Below are 26,741 nucleotides of genomic sequence, written 5' to 3'. Positions count from 1 at the left end.
AGAAATAGACAGGAAGGCCATGGGGGCAGGTGGCCTGACAGGTCACACTCAGCCCTGGGTGAGCACTCCCAAACCCAGATCATAAAACCACAAACACAAGACAAGAAAAAGAGAAAGTGGTTTTGTAAACACATACCCTGGCAGCCCACAAAGTCAGGCATCAGAATTCTTACTCTGTTTACTGGAGAAAGTGTTTTCCCTTGGATGGCTGCATACTATGAATTTGCGTTCAGACATCGCCTATGGCTCCTCCTGCAGTGAAATAGATCTCCTGAAATCAACTGAATAGTCAGTTACCAAAAAGCCGCCTACAATTCTTTAACACAGAATCTCTAGCTCACATACTGGGGCCAGCACCTTCCCTCCCATAAAAAGACTTTAAAATTGTATGCAGGAAGGGCTACACCGAGGGTGTGGCTCAGTAGGCTTGCCTTCCATGAATGAGGACCTGGGTTCCACCTCCAGCATAATATAAAATTGGGCCTCTTAGTACATAGGTATCATCTCAGTACTCAGGAGGTAGAAGCAGGAAAATCAGTTCAAGGTCATCCTCAGCTATACCCAGTCCTGGGCCAGCCTGAGCTAATAGAGAAAGTCTGAAAAATCCAAACGCTAAGCAGGCAGGGTACCTGAGTCTCATCCCCAGTACAACATAATTGTGGGTGTGTGGTGCACACCTGTCATTCCTGTGCGGGAGGTGGAAGAGGAGAATCAGGAGTTCAAGGCCAACCTAGGATACATAGGAAGTTCAATAACAGCTTGGGATTCTGTCTCAAATTAAAAATATAAAAAACTTTGTAAATTTCTATCAACTAGAAACTTTGATAACCCATCACACTAATTGAGGATTAGATTGTTTTGTTTTGTTTCAATATTTTATGGACTGTCTCTTTCTTTTTTTTTTTCTTAAGTTGTATTTTATGTATGGGTGTTCTGCTGCATGTATACCTGCATGCCAGAAGAGGGAGTTAGATTCCTTTATAGATGGTCACAAGCCACCATGTGGGTGCTGGGAATTGAACTCAGGACTCCTGAAAAAAAACAGCCTTTGCTCTTAACTTCTAAGCCATTTCTCCACCCACCAAGGGATTGTTTTAAGCAACAATTTGACACAATCTAGACTCACTGAGGAAGGATGTCTCAATGAGGGACTGTCTACATTGTGTGTGTGTGTGTGTGTGTGTGTGTGTGTGTGTGTGTGTGTGTGCTGGGAGTGGGTATCTTAATTTAACTGATGTGGAAAGATCTCACTCATGGTGGGCACCATCGTTCCCTAAGCAGGAGGTCAGAGTATGGTGCAGAGTAAACAAGCATTTCTCTCTGTTCTTCCCTGCCGATGTGACTGTTTGAAGTTCGTGCCTTGACTTCCCCCTCAGTATTGAACTGTCACCCAGCACATAAGCTGAAGTGAGCCCCTTTCTCCCTAGTTTTTGTCATCATAATTTATTGTAGCAACAAAAATGAAACTAAGAAACAGTGAAAACTCTTTTTTTTTTCAACCTAAAAAATCAATGACTCAAACTCACTCAACCAGAGAAGGTACAGTCAAAACAAGGAGCTGCCCAACCCTCACCACAGCTACTCCCAAGTATAGATCCACAAGTCAGTTAACATCCACTGAACCTATTTCACTTGTTATAAAAGAGCCTATGAAATAAGGATGGTGGGATACCTGGGGGGACAAAACAAGAGCATTTATATAGCGTAACTGAAAGAGCTGCTCTTATTTCAATGGGAAACAAAAATAGTATATTAAAATATCATCAAGGATTCTTTAGAAAACAAGGTATATATCCAGGATCAATGAGAGTGGCAAAAGCCAAATCAAGAGTGGACATGTGGCTTTAAAAGCTTTAATTGCATTAAAAGAATGAAATTAGGCCTGGAGGTGTAGTTCTTCGCATGGTTAGAGCCCCTGCCTAGTGTCCTTCAGTGAGGGGCTAGGGGAGTGGCTCAGGGGAAGAGCCCTGCCTAGAATTTCTCAGTGAAGTACTGGGGGTATGACTCAGGAGTGGAGTCTTTGACTATCAAATGTTTAAATGAAATAGGATTATTTTATTTGTTCACTTCACAATTTGGAATTTACTCCATTTACATATGTAATTCCTTCTAGAAAAAAATTCACATCGAGGGGGATTTAAAAAGAACAAAACTAAGAGCGTAGGTTAGAACAAATCTCAAAGTGAAAAGAATTACATCCAAAGCGAAATCTACTGGATTATTTAAAAAAAAAAAAAGTGATGAATAAGTCCAAGATCTTCAAGACTTCCAGCTCTCAGTTAAATAAGGAGACTGCACACACTTATGGTAATTTGAATAGCACACTCTCAGTTCAGAAAACTCACTAATTCTAAGAAACTATGAATCACAAAAGTTGATCAAATGATGTTAAAAAGAGTTTTAAAAAGCAAAACAGCAACAAAAAGACTTTAGCCTAAACTCACCAAACACCTTGTATGATATACATAGATAGATAGATAAGTATTCAAAAATTTCTTCCCACAAAGATTTCCCAAGAAATTACTCAGTTGTTCAAGGAGAGACTAATTCCAATGCTAAAACTGTTTGAAAACCTTTAAAGTGGAAAAGTGCCTAATTCACTTTAAGTGACTAGAAGATCGAATAACAAAACTTAACGAAGAGATTGCAAAATGACATAAACCACAAACACAGCCCAATTTCACTCATGAACAGAGATGGCAAAATCCCAAGACACAAAATAAAGCAAGCCTTGCCAATCAAAGTCACCACCATGCCAAAAGAAAAAAGTTCAGCAAGCAAGTCACACCCACAGCATAGCAAGGATGGCCTGGACCAGAAAACCCCTTAAACATGGCTGTCAGGTGATAGATGCCATTGTTAAAGACTTAATGAGTCTTGGAGTTCTTGATTCTGTTTCCAGCCTGGAGCTTGCCAAGTAGGCTAGGCTGGCTGGCCAGAAAGCCCAGAGACCCCCCTGGCCCTGTCTCTCCAGAGCTTAGACTGTAAGCACATAGCACCAGAGCCATCCTTTCTCCCCTACCTGATGGTTAGTGTTGGTTATCATCCTGACACAGTTGTAGAACAGTGGTTCTCAACCTCCCTAATGCTGTGACCATTTAATATAGTTCTTCAGGTTATGGTGACCCCCTACAAGCCATAAAATTATTTTCATTGCTACTTCATAACCTTAATTCTGCTACTGTTATGAATCTAGTGTATCTATCTGTGTTTTCTGATGGTCTGAGGGGACTGCTGAGAAAGGGGTCGCAACCCACAGGTTGAGAACCACTGGTCTAGAAACTCCTAGGAAGGGAGTCTCAGGGAAAGACTGTCTAGTTGGCCTTTTAGTGTGTATGCAGGATATTTGTTCTGATTATGCATTGCGTGGGAAGACTCTACCACTGTGGGAGGCATCATCCTGTAGGCCCAGATCCTGGACTGTACAACACTGGAGAAACTGAGCTAATAAGCACAAACATATATGTATTAATTCATTGTTCTCTGCTCTGGACTGTGGATGGGATGTGACTGATTCTAAGTTCCTGCTGCTGTGACTTCTCAGTGACTGAGAGGTTCATGTTGTCTGAACTATGTGCCAAGTTAACCTTTTCTCCCTTAAGTTGATTTTCATAAGTGTTATTTGATCTCAGCAATGAGGAAACAAAACAAGATACATGTATTCTGGGGATCAAACTCAGATATTCTTCACTGACTGGGCTACTCCCCAGGCCCCAAAACAATTTCTGTGAATGGCTATCAGGAGTCATCTCAGGCTGAGGCTTTTCTCCATCAGCCCCTCACCATCTGCACCCTACACCTTGACCACACCTATTCTGCTATGCTGATGCTTTTCCTCAGAGGAAGAAGCCAGGAAGGAACTAAAACCAATTCTTGGTTCTTGGTCAACCATAGAAGGACACACTGAGCCCTGGCCAGTTGCTCCCCCTTCCTGGTTCCTCCTCTCACTAGAAGAGTGTCTTTGTTGAGCTTAATGTTCTCAATCCACTGCTTCCTCTTTTCTGGGACTGTCAAGGGCCCAGACACAAAATAACCAGCGTTGTACTTCACCATTAGGGAGTATGTATTATTTATTCTACTCATGAAAGAGAAGGAAATTCTGACAAGAGCAACACAGAGAAGGAAGGACTTATTCTGGCTCACAGTTACAGGGTACAGCCCATCACAACAGGGAAGCCATGACAGAGGATCATGAGGTGGGTGGCTGATGAACGCTAGTGCCCAACTTTCCTCCCTGCTATACTGTCCAGGACCCGAATACAGGGAACAATTACGTCTCTCTTCCCACCTCAGTTGACACAATCTGAGGATGTCACCATAAACACACCCAGAGATTGATGTCCTAGGTGATTCTGGATCCTGTCTGGTTGACAGTGTGAACCACCACAAGGCGGGAATTCCAACTGAACAGAATGAAAACTGATAAATATTTTTTACATGACCTAAAGAGGAGCCATCAGGGTCAGGGAGATGAATCAGTGGGTGAAGTATTTCTGATGAGCTGAGTTCAATCCCCAGAACCCACAAAAAAGCCAGGTGTGGTGACCCGTGGCCTGTAAGCCAGATGCTGGGAGCTGGGGTGATACAAAACTGGAGTATAGCTGGGGTATAGCTCAGTGGAATATTGGCCTAGCATGCACAAGACCCTGGGTTTGAACTTCAGCCCTACAAAAGTTAGTTACTTATTACTTAAAGGCAAAGGAATGGCACAAATAAGCTCTGGAACGAAGGTGTTTACAGAAGCCCCATTTCAAATGACGGAAGGGAGGGAACACCACACATGTTGGTCAGGTGGTAAAACTGGTAGGATCCATATGATAAACTATTACTCAGCCACACACACACACACAAATCAAGACCTAATGAGATTGCTATGTGAGTGAATTTTCAGAACACTCCTCAGACAAAAGAAAGCAAGAACACATAACAAGCTACTTATTATCTGATCCTGTGGATAAGAAATATCCAGAGCAGGTGAATCTACACAACTGGAAGACTGCTTGCTCCTTGCTAGGAGCTGTGGGAATCAAGATTGGGAAGTAAGCAATAATGGGTACAGGACTTCTTACTGGGGGACGAGGGGTGGGGAGTGGGGGGGGGGATAAGAATGTTCCAGAACCAGAGCATGGGAACAGTAACACGATATTTCCAATGTACATATGAGATGTATTTTACCACAATGAGAACACAGTGTTTTAGGCAGGAATGCTAGACTCCCAATGCTCAGAAAACCAAGGCAGGAGGATTGCCAAGAGTTGGAGTCAAAAAAACCTAGAACTACATAGTGGGACTTTATCTCAAAAAAAAATCCAATATCCATATCCCCTCCATGAAATGAAAGTTCTAGCCAGCACAGAGAAAGAGAGACACACAGAGCACACCACAGCTGAATCCATGTCCCGGACACCTCCCCGGGGGTATGTCAGGTGTTCTGTGACAAAGAACAGATTTCAATTCCCACAAGGATCTGGTGGCAGGATAGGAAATAACTGGTCAATGAATTTCATCACGCCAAAGAAAAACCAGTTAGACCAGTTACCAAGTCACCAGGCAAGCCAGCCAGAACCACCTCTTCATAAGCATGCACAGCCCTCTATCCAGCATCTTCCATGAATGATTGGGACAATAATCCTCTCATAAGCAAAGCAGGAAAATGAAGCTTTCCATCGATATCCCTAAGAATCTTCCAGGAAACTGTGCACTTGTCAGACAAGTCTTCATATTCATCATTAATCTCCAATTATTATCATGTGTGCGTTCACCTGCATGGTGGTATGATTTGAACATTAGGGACAGGGGAGATGGTGCAGTGGGTAAAGTGCTTGCCTGCAAGCTTGAGAACCTGGAAAGTAGAGGCAGGAGGATCTCTGGAGCTTGCTGGCAGCCTGTAGCGCTAACTTGATAAGCTCCAGGTTCAGTAAGAGAGCCTGTCTCAAAAAATAACATGGGTGAGCCAGCAAGATGAATCAGCAGGGAAAGGCATTTACCACCGAGAACATCTAATCATCTAGTTTTGGTAACTGAGGGCTCACGTGGTGGAAGGAAGAGAATCAACTCCCCTAACCTGTCTTCTGAGCTTTGCAAGCACACTGAGGCACACGAGTACTCCCACTCCCACTCTCTCTCTCTCTCTCTCTCTCTCTCTCTCTCTCTCTCTCTCACACACACACACACACACACACACACACACACACACTAGATAGATATGATACATAGATAGACCCACTCATAATAGATAAATGATAGATAGATAGATAGATAGATAGATAGATAGATAGATAGATAGATAATAGATAGATAAGAGGGTCAGACAGATGATTGAATTTGTAATTAAATAAGTTAGGGATTAACAACTAATAATAAAACATAACAATATACTGTAGTAAACATTATGTTAATGTGTTCTGTCACTCTCCTCCTTTCCTCGTCTTTTTTCAAATACTTTTTAAGCCTTCAGCTCCTCACTTAAAGGAGGTTCTCAACCTGTGGGCCACATATCTGATATTCTGTGTATTAGATATTTATATTACAATTCATAACTTTAGCAACATTACAGTTATCAAGTAGCAATAAAATAGTTTTATGGTTGGGAGTCACAACAACATGAGGAAATGTATTCAAGGGCCACAGCCTTAGGAAGGGGGAGCATCACCAACTTAAACCCTTTGCAGCTTCTCCCTGGCATATGAGAATTATTGACATGCCTGTGTAAACCTCTGAGCTGATATTAGCTAAAATGACTTTGCTTGAACATGAGCACCGTGAAACAGCAGTAGCCTAAGTAGCCAAGATGGCCATCAGATGACTAACAGGAACATGGCATCTACCTATGGAAACACTGGACAAAGTCACATTCGCGCTGCAGAAGGAGCAGTGCAAAGTCCCATCAATCCATCTAAAATGGTACATTGAAAACGTGAATTCTAGGGGTTTGGCGATTCTCCAATCATTATCGTGTGCGTTTGTCTGTACGGTGGTATACATGTGTGTACTTGCATGAGGAACGAAAAGTCTGTGATACACAACCTTGAGTGAAGTGGATGTTTGATAAATGTCCTCTAAAAAGTAATGTGACTCCTGGTCCAGAGCTTTTTAGGTTTTCCCTTGGCTCACCAATCCACATCCCTTGTCTAGAATGCTCTCCCCATCTTCATAAGTTGTCTCTGTTTCTGCTTCTCACCAGATGTCTCTGATCTAATTCACTGCACTCAAAATACAAAGGAAAATTTGGACACTTCAACAGGTACATGAGGACTCTTATTTGCCCCTGGGAAAAACTTCTCTCCCTGAAACTGAGTACAGACTCAGGGTAGGTATCCCATCCCTAGACCATACCCAATCCCAGGCCAGAATTCACAGGCTCTAGAAAATTCCAGGCCCCAAAGTCGTCTTGGTTTCTTCCAAGACTTTGCTCCCACCATACACCTTCCTCTGGGTCATAGCTTTGCAACTCTTTGTGCCCGAATTCCAATATTCTCAAAACCTTTCCAAGGATGATATCTTCATCCCCTCAACCATCTGTCTTTTCCACTGTCTCCTCATCCCGGCTGTGATTTGTCAACTTGACACAAACCCAGATATAACTGGGAAGACAAAATCCTATTTAAGAAAATATCTCCACAGGATTAGGCTGTATGCAGTTCTTTGGGATAGCCTTGACTAATGATGGATATGGAAGAGCCCAGCTCACTACAGGGGGTGCCAATCCCTAGACTGGTGGCCTTCAGTTCTGTAAGAAAGCAGACTGAGAAAGCCACGGGAAGCAAGCCAGTAAGCAGTGGTTCTTCCATGATCTCTGCCTCCAGATTTCTGCCCTGTGTTCCTGCCTTGATCTCCTAGATAACGGAGTATAAACTATAAAATAAAATAAACCTTTTCCTCTCCAGGTCGCTTTTGGTCAAGGTGTTTATCACAGCAACTGAAGGCTAAGACATACCCCAACTCCTACTATCCAAGACAACTCCTCACCCACAACTCCAAAGATTCAACACCCATTGGTTCTTTAGGCTCAGGTGGAGGCAAAAAGAAATAATATTTCCTCCCCTCCCTCCCTTACATTCTGTGAACTAATCCCTAAGCCACCCACTTTTCTCTCCCATTCACTAGTCTTTCCCAGGGAGTTTTACAACATGTGAATGAGGTCACTGAAGCCATAAACAGTTAATGAACTGTTCTCTTGGACATCAAAACACAATAAAAGCTGGCACTCAGAACACAAATGCCCAGGTACAGGGAAGGGAGGCAGGAACAACCACAGGAAAAGGAAGAGAGTTTCTTCTTCCCCCTCCCTCCCTTCCTCCCTTCCTTCTTCCTTCCCTCCTCTCTTCCTTCCCTCCTCCTTCCCTTCCTTCTTCCTTCCCTCCTCTCTCCCTTCCTTCTTCCTTTCTTCCTCCCTTCTTCCTTCCCTCAACCCTTCCTTCCCTCTTCCTTCTTTTCTCCTTTCCCTCCTTTTCTTCCTTCTTTAGAATCGAATGTCTCCCTTTCTTCCTTCTGTCTCTTTCTCCTGCCTTCTCTCTTTCATCCCTTCTTACTTGTTTCTGGGGTCCAGGATTTCACTCTCTAATTTAAGGTGGCTTCTCATTTGCCACCCTCCTGCCTCCATCCTCTCAGGACTGGAATAGCAGGTGAGGCTAATTGGTTTATGCCACAGACAGCATCAAGACTCCCCAGTGGGTCTCTAGGAAGCACACGGATACTTCACTAAATCACATACATGGAGAGCTCCCCAGAGTGGAGAGTGGAAGATTTTCTACATGGTAATAGTTAATAGTAAATGGGACATCATCTTATGTGTAGAGATTTTTCTAAAAAAGGAATGTGGAAATCAGCTCAGAGTCCCCTGCCTAGAATTCCCCAGTGAGGGGCGGGGAGCACTGCATGGCAGCACTGGCATAGCCCTGGCAGAGTGCACAAGGCTTCAAGGCCATCCAGTGAGGGGCCGGGAGCACTGCACGGCAGCACAGCATAGCCCTCAAGTGCACAAGGATTCAGGGTCAATCTGCCAACAACAGATTGACACCAACTGCCATCAACATTGCCATCACTTTCCAGTACCTCTGAACATTCAGAGATATTTTCTCCACTGAACAAGAAGGCTCACAAATGAAACTGACAAAGGATTAAGAAAGCTTCAAAGAAGAAAATCACAGATTAGATTCTCCAAAGCCCACAGAGGTCCTCAGACAAGGAAGATAGGAAGCAGAGAAACCCTGAATGATCAGTAAACATGTTTTCAAAGGCTCTGCCCTGAACTCAAACACACACAAAGATAAACTATGGGCTTCTCACCCACCCCAGGACTTTGTGAAAGGCCAGTTCTCGCCACTCAAGGCTAGGAGTCCAGTCCACAGGTCCAACACTTCTGGAAAGCCATTTGGCAATCCTAATCAGGAGCCTCTGACCCAGAAATTTCATTTCTGGAAAACAAGCCTAAAAGAAACACACATGGAGCTAGGGCTATGTCACAGCTGCTAAGAGTACTTGCCCTTCTTTCAGAAGATTCAGGTTCCATTTCCAAAACCCACAAGGCACTTCAGAAACATCGGCAGCTACAATTCCAGGGGATCCAACACCCTTTCCTGGCATCGAAGGGCATACATGTAGCTCACAGACATTCATGCAGACAGAACATTCATACACCAAAAATTAAAATTATTACAAATAAATAAAGCTTGAATCTCAAAACAACCAAAATCTTAAAAAAAAAAAACAAAAAAACCTGAAATATTCCAATTAAGTGTCTTATAACTCAGAAGGCTAAAGATATGAAGGCAATAGATCCACAAAGGGAGCAGAGAGATGGCTCAGTGGGTCAAGATGATTGCCACCAGCCAGATTGCCTCAGTTTGATCCTCTAGGCCCACACATGTGGAAGGAGAGCTGTTCTCTAACCTCCATGTTGGTCATGGCATACACACATTCACATTTATAACACATAGACACACACATAGGTGTGTACATGTGCGTACACACACACACATAGAGATGAATGATGATGATGATGATGACTGATAGAAAGATAGATGATAGATTGATAGATGATAGATAAATGATAGATTGGTTGATAGATGATAGATAAATGATAGATAGATGATAGATAGAGAGAGGTAAATGATAGATGAAAATGGAAAAGAAAAGAAAAGAAAAGAAAAGAAAAGAAAAGAAAAGAAAAGAAAAGAAAAGAAAAGAAAAGAAAAAACTATGAGCTACCCTCATCAAAGCTGGGTTTTTTTGTTTTGTTTTGGTTTGGTTTGGTTTTTTGGTTTTTTGAGACAGGGTTTTGCTGTATAGCCCGGGCTGTCCTGGAACTCACTCTGTAGACCAGGCTGGCCTAGAACTCAGAAATCTGCCTGCCTCTGCCTCCCAAGTGCTGGGATCAAAGGTGTGCGCCACCACGCCCGGTCAAAGCTGAATTTTTACATTTCTTTTTCTGAGTATCTCTAACAAATTGACTTCTATGATCAGATAAGAAAAACACACTAAGCCAAACCCATACTCTTGCATAGTCTACTCCCCAACAAAGCAAAGGACCACAGAAACAGTCACTATCCAGCACAGAGGGTGGCAAACAGCTCTCCCCCCAAAAAAAATCTGGCCCCCTATTTATTTTTTGCATATAAAAGGTCTTTTTACATATAAGTCACATGAAAAAAAAAAAAACTACCATATCTTAATACCTAACTGTGGCTACCTGCCTACTACAATGGCCAAGTATCAGTACACGCATTCATCTCTCCCCATCAGAGATTCTGCTTCCCACAGTCTCAGTAACCCACAGTTAAGTGCACAACATCAAATAGGTATGCCTCCACAAATAAGGGATGCATGTATTTTTGATGGAGATTCTAGGGTTTGAACCCTACAACCTCCATCACCTAAACTTTTACAGGAGTCTACTTCTCCTGGGCCTACTAACCACGGAGAAATCTTTAAAAGGCACTGCCTTCAGCATACCTTTCTGACAATGACTGTGTGTCCAGCACCGTTCTACAAACTGCCCATTGATGACGGTGGCAGGGCAGTTGGTCTTTCCCTTGGCAGTGCCTGGACAGACATCCCCACATTCCTCGTTGTCATCTTTGTTCAGTACAATGTAGTTGTCCTCCACAGAATCCAGGATACGGGACCAGTCGATAGTGGCCAGGTAGCAGAGCTCATTATTCTTCTCGATGCGGACAGAGCCCCGGGTGATGTTCATGAGGTTGTAAAGCCCCAGCTCCTTCAGGTGGACCATCTCGAAGATAACCAGGGCATAGTTGAAAAAGAGACGGGAGCCTCGGATGACTGTGAGGTTTGGGAAGAGGTCTTTCAGACTTTCCAGGCCATAGACACGGAAGAGAAGCAGGTAGTCTGTGATCATGATGAGTTTGGGGAAACTGAGGTCTCGGAAATCTTCAGGTCTGGTCTTGAACATCAGGAGGATCTGCAGATGGCCCTCAATGACTGAGCAGTTCTCCAGCTCATGTAGCCTGGTCAGGTTGTTCCGGATGTCCATACCAGGGCACACTAGAGGGCAGATAATGAAGGCAAAGCAAAGTAGGTGAGCCAGGGACTCTAGAACGGCTAACAGAACTAGAACCTAGAACTGGGGAGACAACAAAGTGTTGTACAGGGATGAGGGCCTAGCATCTATGCCCAGGACCCATGTAATAAGCTGGTGTAACACAATATGTTTGTGAGGGCAGGGGGCATTTAGAGACAGATGGATCCCCAGGGCTCACTGGGCTACTTCTATTAGTGAACTCCAGGCCAGTAAGAGACCCTGTCTCAAGAGATAAGATGGAGGGCACCTGAGAAAAAACTAACCCTTGAAATTGGTCTTGGCTTCTGACACACACACACACACACACACACACACACACACAAAAACAGGGGTGTATGTCCCCAGAGCAATCTAGGTCAGCATATCACAGACAATCCCCTGCACATCTACTCTCACTGTTGCTCTGTTCACCACAGCTAAGGAAATGTCTGCCAACAGACAAACAGATAAAGAAAATGTGGCACATATTATATAGAGGCATCTTCACAATAAACAAGTTATGAAATAAGCGGTCAGTGGGTGGGAGCTAGACTATGCCTGCCTAGGCTATTTGAGACCCTGTCTCAAGAAAGTAATAATAATAATAACAGATAAGAACAAAAATGTGGGATATAGAAACAATGGGGTAGTAGCCAGAAAGAATTAAATAATTAGATATATATGCACTATATATGTGCACGGCAGTAGCAGAAGAGAGACCACTTGGAGTAAAGAAAGATACTAATGGGTGAGCAGAGAGCTGAGTGCAGAAAACGCAGCAGAGGTGATGAACAAGGCACATAAGATGACATCGAGTGAAACGCATTCGTCTATAAGTCAACCCAAAGACTTGAGGAAGAAAAGGAACTAGGACTCCTTTTCAATCTTCCTGGTTGTTAACAGTATGTGTGAGCTCCCCTTCCTTAATATTCTCATTAGTATTTGTTATTTCTTGTCTTTATGATACCAGCCATTGCCCTAACTGTGGATGAACAGATGATATATGATGTGCTAGGCATGGTGACCACTTAAACTCCATTGATAAAGAGGCTGAGGCAGGAGGATTATGAGTTTAAAGATAACCTGTGTCACTGGAGGACATTGTTCAGCTGTAGAACCCCTGCCTAGATCTCCCAGTGAAGGTACATAGCCCTTCATAGAAATCCCCAGTGAGGGAGGAGATAGGGCAATGGTTCAGAAGTAGAGGCCCCTGCCTACTATGCAGACAGCCCTCTGCCCAATCCAAAATGGTGAAAGCTACAATTAGGACCAGTGCCAGCTTTGTGGTCACCAACTGTGGGCTCTGCATTTCAAACTCCTAAGCCAGCCCCGATGAATGGCTCTCCCTGTAAAGCAACCATGCCTAAATAATTCCTTTCAAAAAGCAAAGAACATAATTCCTTTGGCAGGCCTGATTCGAAGTCTGAACATAATCGTCGCCCTATCTATGAGGCAATCGGCTCAGCGGGATTACTGAGGGTTGAGTAAGATGTCAAGTGCAGAGGAAAGAGCAGCCGACCCCAGCTCAGTGCCCCTGAGCCTCAGCACGGAAGTTCTTCAGGAAGTGACTGACAGGGGGAAAAAAACATCACATCAGAATGAATGTATTGGTTTTGTGTTTACCCACCTCCCTGGCTGATTCCCCTTCCTTGGCCTGTCCTCCAGACTACCAATTAAAGTCTAATTCCTTTTTACCTGGGTGTGGTAAATGCTTCCCAGGAAATCCAATCTCCATCGCTTTCCCCAAACACAACGGAAGTGCTGATCTCCTAAGCATAGTGTGCCTGCCAATTCCAACACAATGCACCTGGGCTTCCCATAGCCCTGCACACTCCATAATCACAGTCCTCAATATTCCTAAAAGCCTCTGTCCCATAAGCCATGTATGCTGATTAGGTTTGTCAACTTGACACAAACTTCAGTCATCTGGCAAGAGGGAACCTCGATTTAGAAACTACCTTCATCTGACTCGCCTGTAGGCCAAGACTGTGGAATATTTTCTTTTTTTTTAATTAGGTATTTTATTCATTTACATATCCAGTGCTATCCCAAAAGTCCCCCATACCCTCACACCCCACTCCCCTACCCACCCACTCCCACTTCTTGGCCCTGGTGTTCCCCTATACTGAGGCATATAAAGTTTGCAAGACCAATGGGCCACTCTTTCCAATGATGGCTGACTAAGCCATCTTCTGCTACATATGCAACTAGAGACACGAGCTCCAAGGGGTACTGGTTAGTTCATATTGTTGTTCCACCTATAGGGTTGCAGATCCCTTTAGCTCCTTGGGTACTTTCTCTAGCACTTCCATTGGGGGCCCTGTGATCCATCCAATAGCTGAGTGTGAGCATCCACTTCTGTGTTTGCTAGGCCCCGGCATAGTCTCACAAAAGACAGCTATATCAGGGACCTTTCAGCAAAATCTTGCTAGTGTATGCAATGGTGTCAGCGTTTGGAGGCTGATTATGGGATGGATCCTCAGATATGGGAGTCTCTAGATGGTCCGTCCTTTCCTTTCAGCTCCAAACTTTGTCTCTATAACTCCTTCCATGGGTGTTTTGTTCCCAATTCTAAGAAGGGACAAAATGTCCACATTTTGGTCTTCATTCTTCTTGAGTTTCATGAGTTTTGCAAATTGTATCTTATATCTTGGGTATTCTAAGTTTCTGGGCTAATATCCACTTATCAGTGAGTTCTTTTGTGATTGAGTTACCTCACTCAGGATGATGCCCTCCAGGTCCATCAATTTGCCTAAGAATTTCATAAATTCATTCTTTTTAATAGCTGAGTAGTAGTCCATTGTGTAAATGTATGACATTTTCTGTTTCCATTCCTCTGTTGAGGGACATCTGGGTTCTTAACAGCTTCTGGCTATTATAAATAAGGCTGCTATGAACATAGTGGAACATGTGTCCTTATTACCAGTTGGAACCTCTTCGGATATATGCACAGGAGAGGTATTGCGGGATCCTCCAGTAGTACTATGTCCAATTTTCTGAGGAACCGCCAGACTGATTTCCAGAGTGGTTGTACAAGCTTGCAATCCAACCAACAATGGAGAAGTGTTCCTCTTTGTCCATATCCTCAACAGCATCTGCTGTCACCTGAATTTTTGATCTTAGCCATTCTGACTGGTGTGAGGTGGAATCTCAGGGTTGTTTTGATTTGCATTTCCCTGATGATTAAGGATGCTGAACATTTTTTCAGGTGCTTCTCAGCCATTCGGTATTCCTCAGGTGAGAATTCTTTGTTAAGCTCTGCACCCCATTTTTAATGGGGTTATTTGATTTTTTGGAGTCCACCTTCTTGAGTTCTTTATATATATTGGATATTAGTCCCCTATCTGATTTAGGATAGGTAAAGATCCTTGCCCAATCTGTTGGTGGCCTTTTGGTCTTATTGACAGTGTCTTTTGCCTTACAGAAGCTTTGCAATTTTAGAGGTCCCATTTGTCGATTCTTGATCTTACAGCACAAGCCATTGCTGTTCTATTCAGGAATTATTCCCCTGTGCTCATGTCTTCGAGGCTTTTCTCCACTTTCTCCTCTATAAGTTTCACTGTCTCTGGTTTTATGTGGAGTTCCTTGATCCACTGAGATTTGACCATAGTACAAGGAGATAGAAATGGATCAATTCGCATTCTTCTACATGTTAACCGCCAGTTGTGCCAGCACCATTTGTTGAAAATGCTGTCTTTTTTCCACTGGATGGTTTTAGATCCCTTGTTAAAGATCAAGTGACCATAGGTGTGTGGTTTCATCTCAGGGTCTTCAATTCTGTTCCATTGGTCTACTTGTCTGTGAATATACCAGTACCATACAATTTTTATCACAATTGCTCTGTAGTAAAGCTTTAGGTCAGGCATGGTGATTCCACCAGAGGTTCTTTAATCTTCAGAAAAGTTTTTGCTATCCTAGGTTTTTTGTTATTCCAGATGAATTTGCAGATTGCCCTTTCTAATTCGTTGAAGAATTGAGTTGGAATTTTGATGGGAATTGCATTGAATCTGTAGACTGCTTTTGGCAAGATAGACATTTTTACTATATTGATCCTGCCAATCCATAAGCATGGGAGATCTTTCTGTCTTCGGAGATCTTTAATTTCTTTCTTCGGAGACTTGAAGTTCTTATCATACAGATCTTTCACTTCCTTAGTTACAGTCACACCAAGGTATTTTATATTATTTGTAACTATTGAGAAGGGTGTTGTTTCCCTAATTTTTTCTCAGCCTGTTTATCCTTTGTGTAGAGAAAAGCCATTAACTTCTTTGAGTTAACTTTATATCCAGCTACTTCACTGAAGCTGTTTATCAAGTTTATCAGGTTCTCTGGTAGAATTTTTAGGGTCACTTATATATCCTATCATATCATCTGCAAATTTCCAATTTGTATTCCCTTGATCTCCTTTTGTTGTCGAATTGCTCTGGCTAGGGCTTCAAGTACAATGTTGAATAGGTAGGAAGAAAGTAGGCAGCCTTGTCTAGTCCCTGATTTTAGTGGGAATGCTTCCAGCTTCTCACCATTTACTTTGATGTTGGCTACTGGTTTGCTGTAGATTGCTTTTATCATGTTTATGTATGGGTCTTGAATTCCTGATCTTTCCAAGTCTTTTATCGTGAATGGGTGTTGGATTTTGTCAAATGCTTTCTCCGCATCTAACGAGATGATCATGTGGTTTTGGTCTTTGTTTATATAGTGGATTATGTTGATAGATTTCCATATATTAAACCATCCCTGCATCCCTGGAATGAAACCTACTTGGTCAGGATGGATGATTTTATGTGTTCTTGGATTTGGTTAGCGAGAATTTTGTTGAGGATATTTGCATCGATATTCATAAGGGAAATTGGTCTGAAGTTCTCTATGTTTGTTGAGTCTTTCTGTGGTTTAGGTATCAGAGTAATTGTGGCTTCATAAAATGAATTGTGTAGAATACCTTGTGCTTCTCTTTTGTGGAATAGTTTGTGAAGAACTGGAATTAGATCTTCTTTGAAGGTCTGACAGAACTCTGCACTAAACCCATCTGGTCCTGGGCTTTTTTGGGTTGGGAGACTATTAATGACTGCTTCTATTTCTTTAGGGAATATAGGACTGTTTAGATCATTAACCTGATCCTGATTTAACTTTAGTACCTGGTATCTGTCTAGAAATTTGTCCATTTCATCCAGGTTTTCCAGTTTTGTTGAGTATAGCCTTTTGTAGAAGGATCTGATGGTGTTTTGGATTTCATCAGGATCTGTTGTTATGTCTCCCTTTTCATTTCTGATTTTGTTAATTAGGATGCTGTCCCTGTGCCCTCTAGTGAGTCTGGCTAAGGGTTTTTCTATCTTGTTGATTTTCTCAAAGAACCAGCTCCTCATTTGGTTGATTCTTTGAATAGTTCTTGTTTCAACTAGGTTGATTTCGCCCCTGAGTTTGGTTATTTCCTGCTGTTTACTCCTCTTGGGTGAATTTGCTTCCTTTTACTCTAGAGCTTTTAGGTGTGTTGTCAAACTGCTTGTGTGTGCTCTCTCTAGTTTCTTTTTGGAGGCACTCAGAGCTATGAGTTTTCCTCTTAGAAATGCTTTCATTGTGTCCCATAAGTTTGGGTATGTTGTGGCTTCATTTTCATTAAACTCTAAAAAGTCTTAAATTTCTTTCTATATTCCTTCCTTGACCAAGTTATCATTGAGAAGAGTGTTGTTGAATTTCCACGTGAATGTTGGCTTTCTATTATTTATTTTGTTATTGAAGATCAGCCTTAGTCCATGGTGATCTGATAGGATGCATGGGACAATTTCAATATTTTTGTATCTGTTGTGACCTGTTTTGTGACAAATTATATGGTCAATTTTGGAGAAGGTAATGAGATGCTGAGAAAAAGTTATATCCTTTTGTTTAGGATAAAATGTTCTGTAGATATCTGTTAAATCCATTTGTTTCATAACTTCTGTTAGTTTCACTGTGTCCCTGTTTAGTTTCTGTTTCCATGATCTGCCCATTGGTGAAAGTGGTGTATTGAAGTCTCCCACTATTATTGTGTGAGGTGCAATGTGTGCTTTGAGCTTTACTAAAGTGTCTTTAATGAATGTGGCTGTCTTTGCATTTGGAGCATAGATATTCAGAATTGTAAGTTCCTCTTGGAGGATTTTACCTTTAATGAGAATGAAGTGTCCCTCCTTTTCTTTTTTGATAACTTTGGATTGGAAGTCAATTTTATTCGATATTAGAATGGCTACTCCAGCTTGTTTCTTCAGACCATTTTCTTGAAAAATTGTTTTCCAGCCTTTCATTCTGAGGTAGTGTCTGTCTTTTTCCCTGAGATGGGCTTCCTGTAAGCAGCAGAATGTTGGGTCCTGTTTGTGTAGCCAGTCTGTTAGTCTATGTCTTTTTATTGGGGAATTGAGTCCATTGATATTAAGAGATATTAAGGAAAAGTAATTGTTGCTTCCTATTATTTTTGTTGTTAGAGTTAGCATTCTGTTCTTGTGGCTGTCTTCTTTTAGGGTTGTTGAAGGATTACTTTCTTGCTTTTTCTAAGGCATGGTGTCTGTCCTTGTATTGTTTTTTTGTTTGTTTGTTTGTTTGTTTTTCTGTTATTGTCCTTTCAAGGGCTGGATTCGTGGAAAGATAATGTGTGAATTTGGTTTTGTTGTGGAATACTTTGGTTTCTCCATCTATGGTAATTCAAAGTTTGGCTGGGTATAATAGCCTGGGCTGGCATTTGTGTTCTCTTAGTGTCTGTATAACATCTGTCCAGGATCTTCTGGATTTCATAGTCTCTGGTGAAAAGTCTGTTGTAATTCTGATAGGCCTGCCTTTATATGTTACTTGACACTTTTCCCTTACTGCTTTTAATATTCTCTCTTTATTTCGTGCATTTGCTGCTCTGATTATTATGTGTCGGGAGGAATTTCTTTTCTGGTCCAGTCTATTTGGAGTTCTGTAGGCTTCTTGTATGTTCAGGGGCATGTCTTTCTTTAGGTTTGGGAAGTTTTCTTCTATAATTTTGTTGAAGATATTTGCTGGCCCTTTAAGTTGAAAATCTTCATTCTCATCTACTCCTATTATCCATAGGTTTGGTCTTCTCATTGTGTCCTGGATGTTTTGAGTTAGAATCTTTTTGCATTTTCCATTTTCTTCGATTGTTGTGCTGATGTTCTCTATGGAATCTTCTGCACCTGAGATTCTCTCTTCCATCTCTTGTATTCTGTTGCTGATGCTCACTTCTATGGTTCCAGATTTCTTTCCTAGGGTTTCTATCTCCAGCGTTGCCTCACTTTGGGTTTTCTTTATTGTGTCTACTTCCCTTTTTAGGTCTAGTATTGTTTTGTTCATTTCCATCACTTGTTTGGATGTGTTTTCCTGTTTTTCTATAAGGACTTGCAACTCTTTAGTAGTGTTCTCCTGTATTTCTTTAAGTGAGTTATTAAAGTCCTTCTTGATATCCTCTACCATTATCATGAGATATGCTTTTAAATCTGGGTCTAGCTTTTTGGGTGTGTTGGGGTGCCCAGGACTGGGCGAGGGGGGAGTGCTGCGTTCTGATGATGGTGAGTGGTCTTGGTTTCTGTTAGTAAGATTCTTACGTTTGCCTTTCGCCATCTGATAATCTCTGGAGTTAGTTGTTATAGTTGTCTCTGGTTAGAGATTGTTCCTCTCGTGATTCTGTTAGCCTCTATCAGCAGACCTGGGAGACTAGCTCTCTCCTCTGAGTTTCTGTGGTCAGAGCACTCTCTGCAGGCAAGCTCTCCTCTTACAGGGAAGGTGCACAGATACCTGGCTTTTGGACCTCCCTCCTGGCGGAAGATGAAGGCCCATGAGCCCCAGGGATCCCCTCTTTTTCTACTGCTCCAGCTAGGATTACAAGCATGAGCTGTTGGATGGTTAGGTTCCCCATGCTTGCAAGGGCAATCCTTTATTGATGGAGCCATGTTCCTCAGCTTCTTTTTCTTGTCCTCCTCCTCCTCCTTCTCTCCCTCCTCCTCCTTCTCCTCCTCTCCGTCCTTCTCTTCTTCCTCCTCCTTCTCCTCCTCTCCCTCCTCCTCCTTCTCCTCCTTCCCTCCTCCTCCTCCTTCTCTTTCTTTTCCTCTCCTTCCTCTTCCCCCTCTGTTCCCGTGCTTCCATAGCAAAGGCAAACAGTTTACAAGATGAGCTATCTCCCTAGCTCCTTCTGGCTTCTCCGAAGCACTGGAATCACATGTGCAGCACACTCTGCTCAGCTCCAGATCATGGTCCCTTAGAGACATTCTGTCCCTTCTCTGTGTTCCTTTACACATGAGCTAGAACTTGTCAAAATCACACTCCTTCGATAGTATTTTTCCTACCAACCAGAACCACCTCTGCACCCATACAACCCCTATTTACTTTATTCCAAAACACCCAATATCTTTGAGGTAAATAGACTTTTTTAAACATCCTCTTTAAAATCTACTCTGGAGTCACTGAGATAGTTCAACAGGTAAAAGTCCTTCCCTAAACCTAACAAAGTTAGGTTGAAGTTCAATTACTGGGACTCAAATAGTACAAAGAAAATAGCATCCTCTGACATACACACACAGCACAGCAACCCAGCTTCTTAGGAGGCTAAGGTAGAAGAAACAGATAGTTTGAGCCTGGCAAAATAATGAAACCCTATCTCCAAATTAAAGAAACTGGAGAGCTGGCTCAGTGGATGAAGTGCTGCCTTGCAAGCCTGAAGGCTGAACTCTGTGCCTTGGTAGTGAGCACTTATAATTTCCACACCAGGAAGGTGGAGATAGGAGCCTCCCTGGGGATCAATGGCTATCGAGACAGACTACCATGGTCCAGACCAGTAAGAGACCCTGCCTAAAACAACAGGGTGTCTGAGGGATTGCACCCAAGGTTGCTGTCTGACCTCCACATGGATGTGCACATGTGTAAATGCACACACATACACATCATATACAGGTATGCACATACACATGAACACACAGAGAGAGACACACACATATACATGAACACACACACACAATGCGTGGAAATCTTCGCTGGGAATGACCCACAGAAGAAGCACAAGTTAGGAAGGCATTGCAAAAGTGATTCCAGAAGCTCCTGCATTTGGTGCTCTTGCCTCACAACCCACACAGAGCATATTAAATTCAATTAACATAAAAGTCATGAGGAAGTTAGAGGTCCCAGCCCCAAGCAACAATAAAACCACCACCCTGCCAAAGACACTTGCCAACCTGCCTCTGAACAGAGCAGGAGGCCCCCTGCAATGGTACCTACAGCCTTGGCTGGGAGACAGCTTTGAAGAGATCAGGACACCAGGTCAAACCCGGTGTAGTCACACCAAGCAGGTCTGAAATTCCTAGCCCGAGACACCTCAATGGCTTCCATACATGGACATTGTGACAGGCAGAGACTCATAGATAGATATATTGTGGCAAGGTTAATCTTGATTGACATGTGGACAGGATCTAGACGCGCTCAGAAGGCAAGCTTCCTGGTATATCTGTGAGGAAGTTTCTACACTGGGTTAACTGAGATGGGAAGATCTACCCTGAATGTGGGTAATCCTATCCCATGGACTGGAGCCCTGGGCTGAATAAAAAGGAGAGAATGGGTAATTTAAAAAGAACTTAGTTGGGGGGGGGGGAGCTAAGAGATGGCTCAGTGGTTAAGAGCACTGCCTCCAGAGGTCCTGAGTTCAATTCCCAGGACCCACATAAATGGCAGGTAGATGGGCAGTCTCTCCATAAACCCAGTACTTGGGAGACAACAATAAGGATGCCCAAAACAAATGGGCTTGATGAGTAGCTGAATAAGAGAGCTCTGGTTTCAGATGACAGACCCTGCCTCACTTGCCTCAAGGAAGACATCCAACTTCAGTCAACCTCTGGCCTCCATATACAAGCACAGACACATGTAGTCATGCACATGCTACCATGCATACACATATCAATCCACCACTGATGCAAAATAAAGAGAAAGAACCAAACAAAGAAACAAGGAAAGGAAAGGAAGGAAGGAAGGAAGGAAGGAAGGAAGGAAGGAAGGAAGGGAGGAGGGAGGGAGGGAGGGAGGGAGGGAGGGAGGGAGGGAGGGAGGGAGGGAGGGAGGGAAGGAAGAATGGAAGGAAGAAAGAGCTCAGGTGGGAAAGTCCTTGCTGCACAAACATGAAGATCCTGTGTTCCATCCTTAAAACCCACATTAAAAAAAAAAAAAAAGAAAAGAAAGAAGAAAAGGCAGGAACAGATGCATACACTTACAATTCAAGTGCTGGAGATGCAGAAACAGAAAAATCCTGGAAGTCCACAGACAAGCCAACCTACCCTAAACAGTGAGCTCTGGGTGGACAGCACCTGGTATATTGGTGTAATAGCGGCACAAATGTCATTTTCTGAGCAGAATTCAGGCTTCCTCCATAAAATGGAATCTATACCTGAAGAGGCTAAAACGGCCAAGAAACTGAGACAGATAGGTTATGAGTCTATGGGAAACCTAGTGCAATAACTCTGCTTAAAGAACATAATAATTAAATGGCTGCTAATGACATACTGCTATACCACAGTTCTGTGTCTCACTCGGCCATCCTCAGAGACTCTTCCTCCTGCAGTAGATGGGAACTAACAGAGACCAGCAGCTAGACAGTGTGCAGAGGATAAGAGAACTTCAACACGCTGTCTTAAATGAAATGTTGAACACCTCCCCTTGGGGATCAAGAAACTAAGCAGAAGAGAGAGCAAAAAGACCATAGGAGCCAGAGCAGATGGATGACTCCAAGAAAACAATGTCTTCCAGACATAACAGGATTGATGCACAGGTCAACTCACAGAGACTGTAGCAGTATGCTCAGGGCCTACACAGGGTCAACTCAGGCTGGATCCCACCACTAAGAGAGGGCAATGCACATGGGCTCCCACCTCTAACCAGGAAGCTATCAGCAATTAATACCCAGTGGCAAAGGGAAAAGTATCTTCAGTGGATTCTCACTGGGTATATAAACCACACTTCAGGGTAGACCCCACGCCCAAGAGCAGGAGTTGGCCAACATAAAATAATCTCAATGATATTTTGTAGACCTTTTTTTTTTTTCTTGTCTTACTGGTCTTTAGTTTTTCTATTTTGATTTTCATTTTTTGTGTTTTTGTAGATTTTGAGGGCATTGATTTCTGGTTTGGTTTGATTTGGTCTGTTATTTGGTTGTTTGTTTGTTTGAGAGAGAGAGAGAGAGAGAGAGAGAGAGAGAGAGAGAGATAAAGTTGGGTACATTGGAGGTATAAAAGATCTGGTAGGAATTGGGAGAAAGGAAAAATCATAATCAAAATATAGTGGAAAAAAAAAGTATTTAGAAAGGAAAAAGTGACCTTAAGGGTCCATGTGCATGCATGCAAGTACACAAAGAACTTGCATCCAATTGTCCATGACAATTTTCCTTGCTAGCCAAAGACTGGATACCACTCAAATGCCATCAAGGAACTCATGTCTGTGGCCTAAGTAAAGTTCTGATGGGCACTACCATGCAAATGAACCTTGAAAAATATAATACATTCTTCCCACAAAGTGTGTGGGAAAGTGTTATTTAAAGTGTCCATAAGAGGCAAATCCCAGAGAATCAGGACGTACACTAGTGGTTGCTGGAAGCCAAGGAGGGGGGCTGAAGGGGCCAGTACTTCTTTGAAGGATAAGAAAAATGTTCTAACACTGAATGTAGTGACTGTTGCCCAATCCCACGAATACACTCCAAACGACTGAATTCTGTACTTGAGCTGGAAGAGCCATATAGCATGTAAACTCTCTCACTTAAACTACTATAAATAAAGATTAAAAGGATCTAATTGCAGGGGCAATAAAGAAGCACTTTGCTTTTCTAATCTCCAAGTGAATCTAACTCTTAACTCATTAAAGCCTGATGTCTCCTGCTAGTTGAAAACAATAGAACAATTTACTGCTGGAACAGGGAAAAAATACCCAGAAGATGGACCTGGCACCAGAAATTCTCATAGGACTTCCAGCAGCTTTGCCCCAGCCCCACCCCTGTGGGCAGGAATGAGGGATACTTCAAGATTTAAATAAGGGGCTTGCAGAGATGGCTCAGCAGTTGAGAGCACTGGCTGTTCTTGCAGACAGGACTTGGTTTGAATCTCAGCACCCACATGGCACCTCACAAACACTTGTATCTCCAGCCCCAGAAGATCCAACATCATCCTCTGACCTCCACAGGCACTAGGCACACACCTGATGTACAGACATACATGCAGGCAAAATACTCATATACATAAAACAAAATAAATCAAATCTAAGCAAGGAGTATCTAATTTACAAGGAGGTGCCCAAAGCAGCAAGTGGAAAGGTCCTCTCAGCAGCTAAAATTCCCCCAGCCTTTGGCCCATCACTTGCTTATGCCCACCTCTCTACCCCTTGGTTGTTTTGTTGATGTTGTTTTCCTTTGTGTTTCAATCCTTTGAGACTAGGTCTTGTTCTGTAGTCCAGGCTAGCCTTGAACCCACATCCTCCTAGCTCAGCCTTCTCAGAGCTAGGATCACAGTTATGCTGTCACATCCTGATGAAGTTTTCTTTCTCTCTCTTTCTTTCTCTTTCTTTCTTTTGTTCTTTTCTCTCTTTCTTCCTTCCTTTCTTTCTTTCTTTCTTTCTTCCTTTCTTTCTTTCTTTCTTTCTTTCTTTCTTTCTTTCTTTCTTTCTTTCTTCTGTTTCTGTTTCTGTTGTCAATAGATAATGCTACCGAGATAGTCTCATGAAACCCAGGCTGGCCTCAAACGTTCTACAAAGTCAAAGATGACCTTAAACTCCTGATTCTAGCATACAGAGATGTCTTGGGTGGCATCCTCTGCACCACACCAACTGGGTATCATGGTACATGCAGCTCATCCCAGCACTCAGGAAATGGGAGGCAGGAGGGGCAGGGGTTCAAGCGCCCAGAGGTTCCTGCTACATAGAGAGATCAAGACAAGACTGAACTACATGAGAACCAGTGACAAAAATAAATAAGCAAATAAACACACACCTAGGGACTAGTGAAATGGCTCCATGGGTAACGTGTTCACAGCACAGGAAGGAGTACCCCATACGGAAAAAGCTAGGCATGGCAGCACATGCCTGTGGCCCAGCACTGGGAAGACAGAGACAGGCAGGTCACAGGGTTCACTGGGCTGTCAAACCTAATCAATACAGCTTTAACCTCATCCCAACTGTACTGGTCTTCTGTACCCAGCACTGGCTCAGAACCATCTACAACTTAGCTCCAGTGGGGAATCTAACACCTCTGGCCTCCAAGGGCACCCGCACTCAGTCACATACCCACACACAAACACACTGTATAGACAGACAGCCCCAACATGTTTCAGAGAAAGGTTTTTATTGTAGATAGAGAACAGCCAGGGGTATCTGGAAGAATCCAAAGCAGGGAGAGAAAGCAGTTGACTGAACATGGCCAACAGACTGGCCCTGGCCCTGGCCCTGGCCCTAGCCCTGGCCCTGGCCCTGGCCCTGGCCCTGGCCCTGGCCCTGGCCCTGGCCCTGGCCCTGGCCCTGGCCCTGGCCCTGGCCCTGGCCCTGGCCCTGGCCCTGGCCCTGGCCCTGGCCCTGGCCCTGGCCCTGGCCCTGGCCCTGGCCCTGGCCCTGGCCCTGGCCCTGGCCCTGGCCCTGGCCCTGACCCTGACCCTGAAGGAAGCAGAAGCAAAGCAGAGAGAGGAGGCACAGAGAAGAGTGTGAGAGGAAGACAGAGAATGTGGGCACAGGAGAAGACCAAGAGAGAACATAGGTTGTAAGGAATAGCTGGAGGAGGAAAGCTCGTGTACGGGAGAAATTCAGGGTGGGGAAGGAGGTGAGAAGACCAACATACATTGGCACCGTGGGAGCCTGGAGGCCACCATGTACTTCTGACATGCTGATAGGCACCACAGATAAGTCATCTGTCCCTTCTGCCGGTGATAAAGGGAAATGGCTCCTTTTAGTAGAGGGGAGCTTGGCTTCTGACGTTCCTGAGAAATGCTGACTTTTGTCTAACCAACCAAAATTTGGGGAGATGGAGTTTCCTTTGAACCTGACATATATAATTTCTTTTTTTTTTCCTTAGTGAGTCTTTTTAGTTAAGAGCCAAAACGATGGCTCAGTGGGTAAAGGCAATTGCTGCCATGTCTGACAACCAGCATTCCATTCCCAGAGCCCACATGGTAAAAGAAGAGCTGATGCCTCCAAGCCATCCTCTGGCTTCTGCACAAGCCCATATGCATCCATACAAAAGTAAGTAAGTGTTGAAAGTAATTACAAAATGTAATCTAAAAACTCTTCCCCTGGCCAGTTTCAAGAACCTCAAAATTGTGGATCCGGGCTGCCGTGTTGGACGAAGCCAAACAAGAAAATGTGTGAGTGGGACGTCAGGTGCCTTCCTCCATCACTCTGCACCATATTGCCTTGAGACAGGGTCTCCGATTAATCTGAGGCTCACTAGCTTCATCGTGAGCTCGTAGGGCCCATTAGGCTCTGTCATGCCCACAGATGCTGGAGATTGAATTGAAACTCTTCTGGCTTCACAGGGAGCTCTCATCCACCATCAACCCAGCCCTCAAAACAGAGTGTCTCATTGGAAAGGACTGATTCCTGGTTTCTAGAAGCCTGGAAATTCTAAAAGGAGGAAAAAAAGCTACCAGAGCCCTCTTGGAAATTTCTTCTTCTGTGGTTTTCTCTCACAGTGACCACAGAAGAGGAAACGTGCTGGGAAGAGCAAGGAAGACAAGGTCCAGCAGGTTCTGAAAATGTTTTCTTATGGTCAGAATTTGAGTGTGTCTGTTTCAACCATCAGCAATGCCTGTTCCTTAGTCACAGATGTATTTAAAACCATCCCTGGTCCCCTATTCCAGGACCCTGGTTTCCGAGTTCTTTTTATTATTGAAGCTGCTTTCTCCTAAGACAACGAAATAGCTCAATGTCTCATTGTGCCTGACATCCTAAAGTCAACACCCAGGATCATGGAAGGAGAGAACCAACCACACACACACACACACGAGTTGTCTTCTGACCCCCACCTGTGTACCTTACTGAGCACAAATGCATACTGCATAAATGAATGTAATTTTAAAAATTTAAAGAGAAATAGATATTGCCTTTCAAACTACATGTTTCACGGGTTAGGAAAGAGAAGTTTGAGGTTGTGTTCAACCACTTGTAGCTGGTCCTCCACACCTTTCAGAACATGTGGTGAGGGGAATGACACACCAAGAAAAGATCTCTCTGTGAGCCCCAGATGTGATAGAAT

The 26,741-nt window shown here is 43.4% G+C and overlaps 1 protein-coding gene across 3 annotated transcripts in view; it reads right to left on the bottom strand.

Annotated features, from left to right (window-relative positions):
* Insr (insulin receptor) overlaps positions 1 to 26,741 on the bottom strand; it is a 148,992-nt gene that overhangs the window by 111,727 nt on the left and 10,524 nt on the right. For all 3 annotated transcript variants that reach the window (XM_021170871.3, XM_021170872.3, XM_021170873.3), the window contains exon 2: positions 10,954 to 11,505. In XM_021170871.3, coding sequence (XP_021026530.1) covers positions 10,954 to 11,505 — 552 coding nt within the window. The remainder of the gene's footprint in view (positions 1 to 10,953; positions 11,506 to 26,741) is intronic.

Source organism: Mus caroli, unplaced genomic scaffold (genome assembly GCF_978045245.1).
Source record: "Mus caroli unplaced genomic scaffold, Mus_caroli_1 scaffold_10, whole genome shotgun sequence".
NCBI classification, from domain to species: Eukaryota; Metazoa; Chordata; class Mammalia; order Rodentia; family Muridae; genus Mus; species Mus caroli.
The sequence above is the reverse complement of the archived record's forward strand: the minus strand, read 5'-3'. Positions and strand labels throughout refer to the sequence as shown.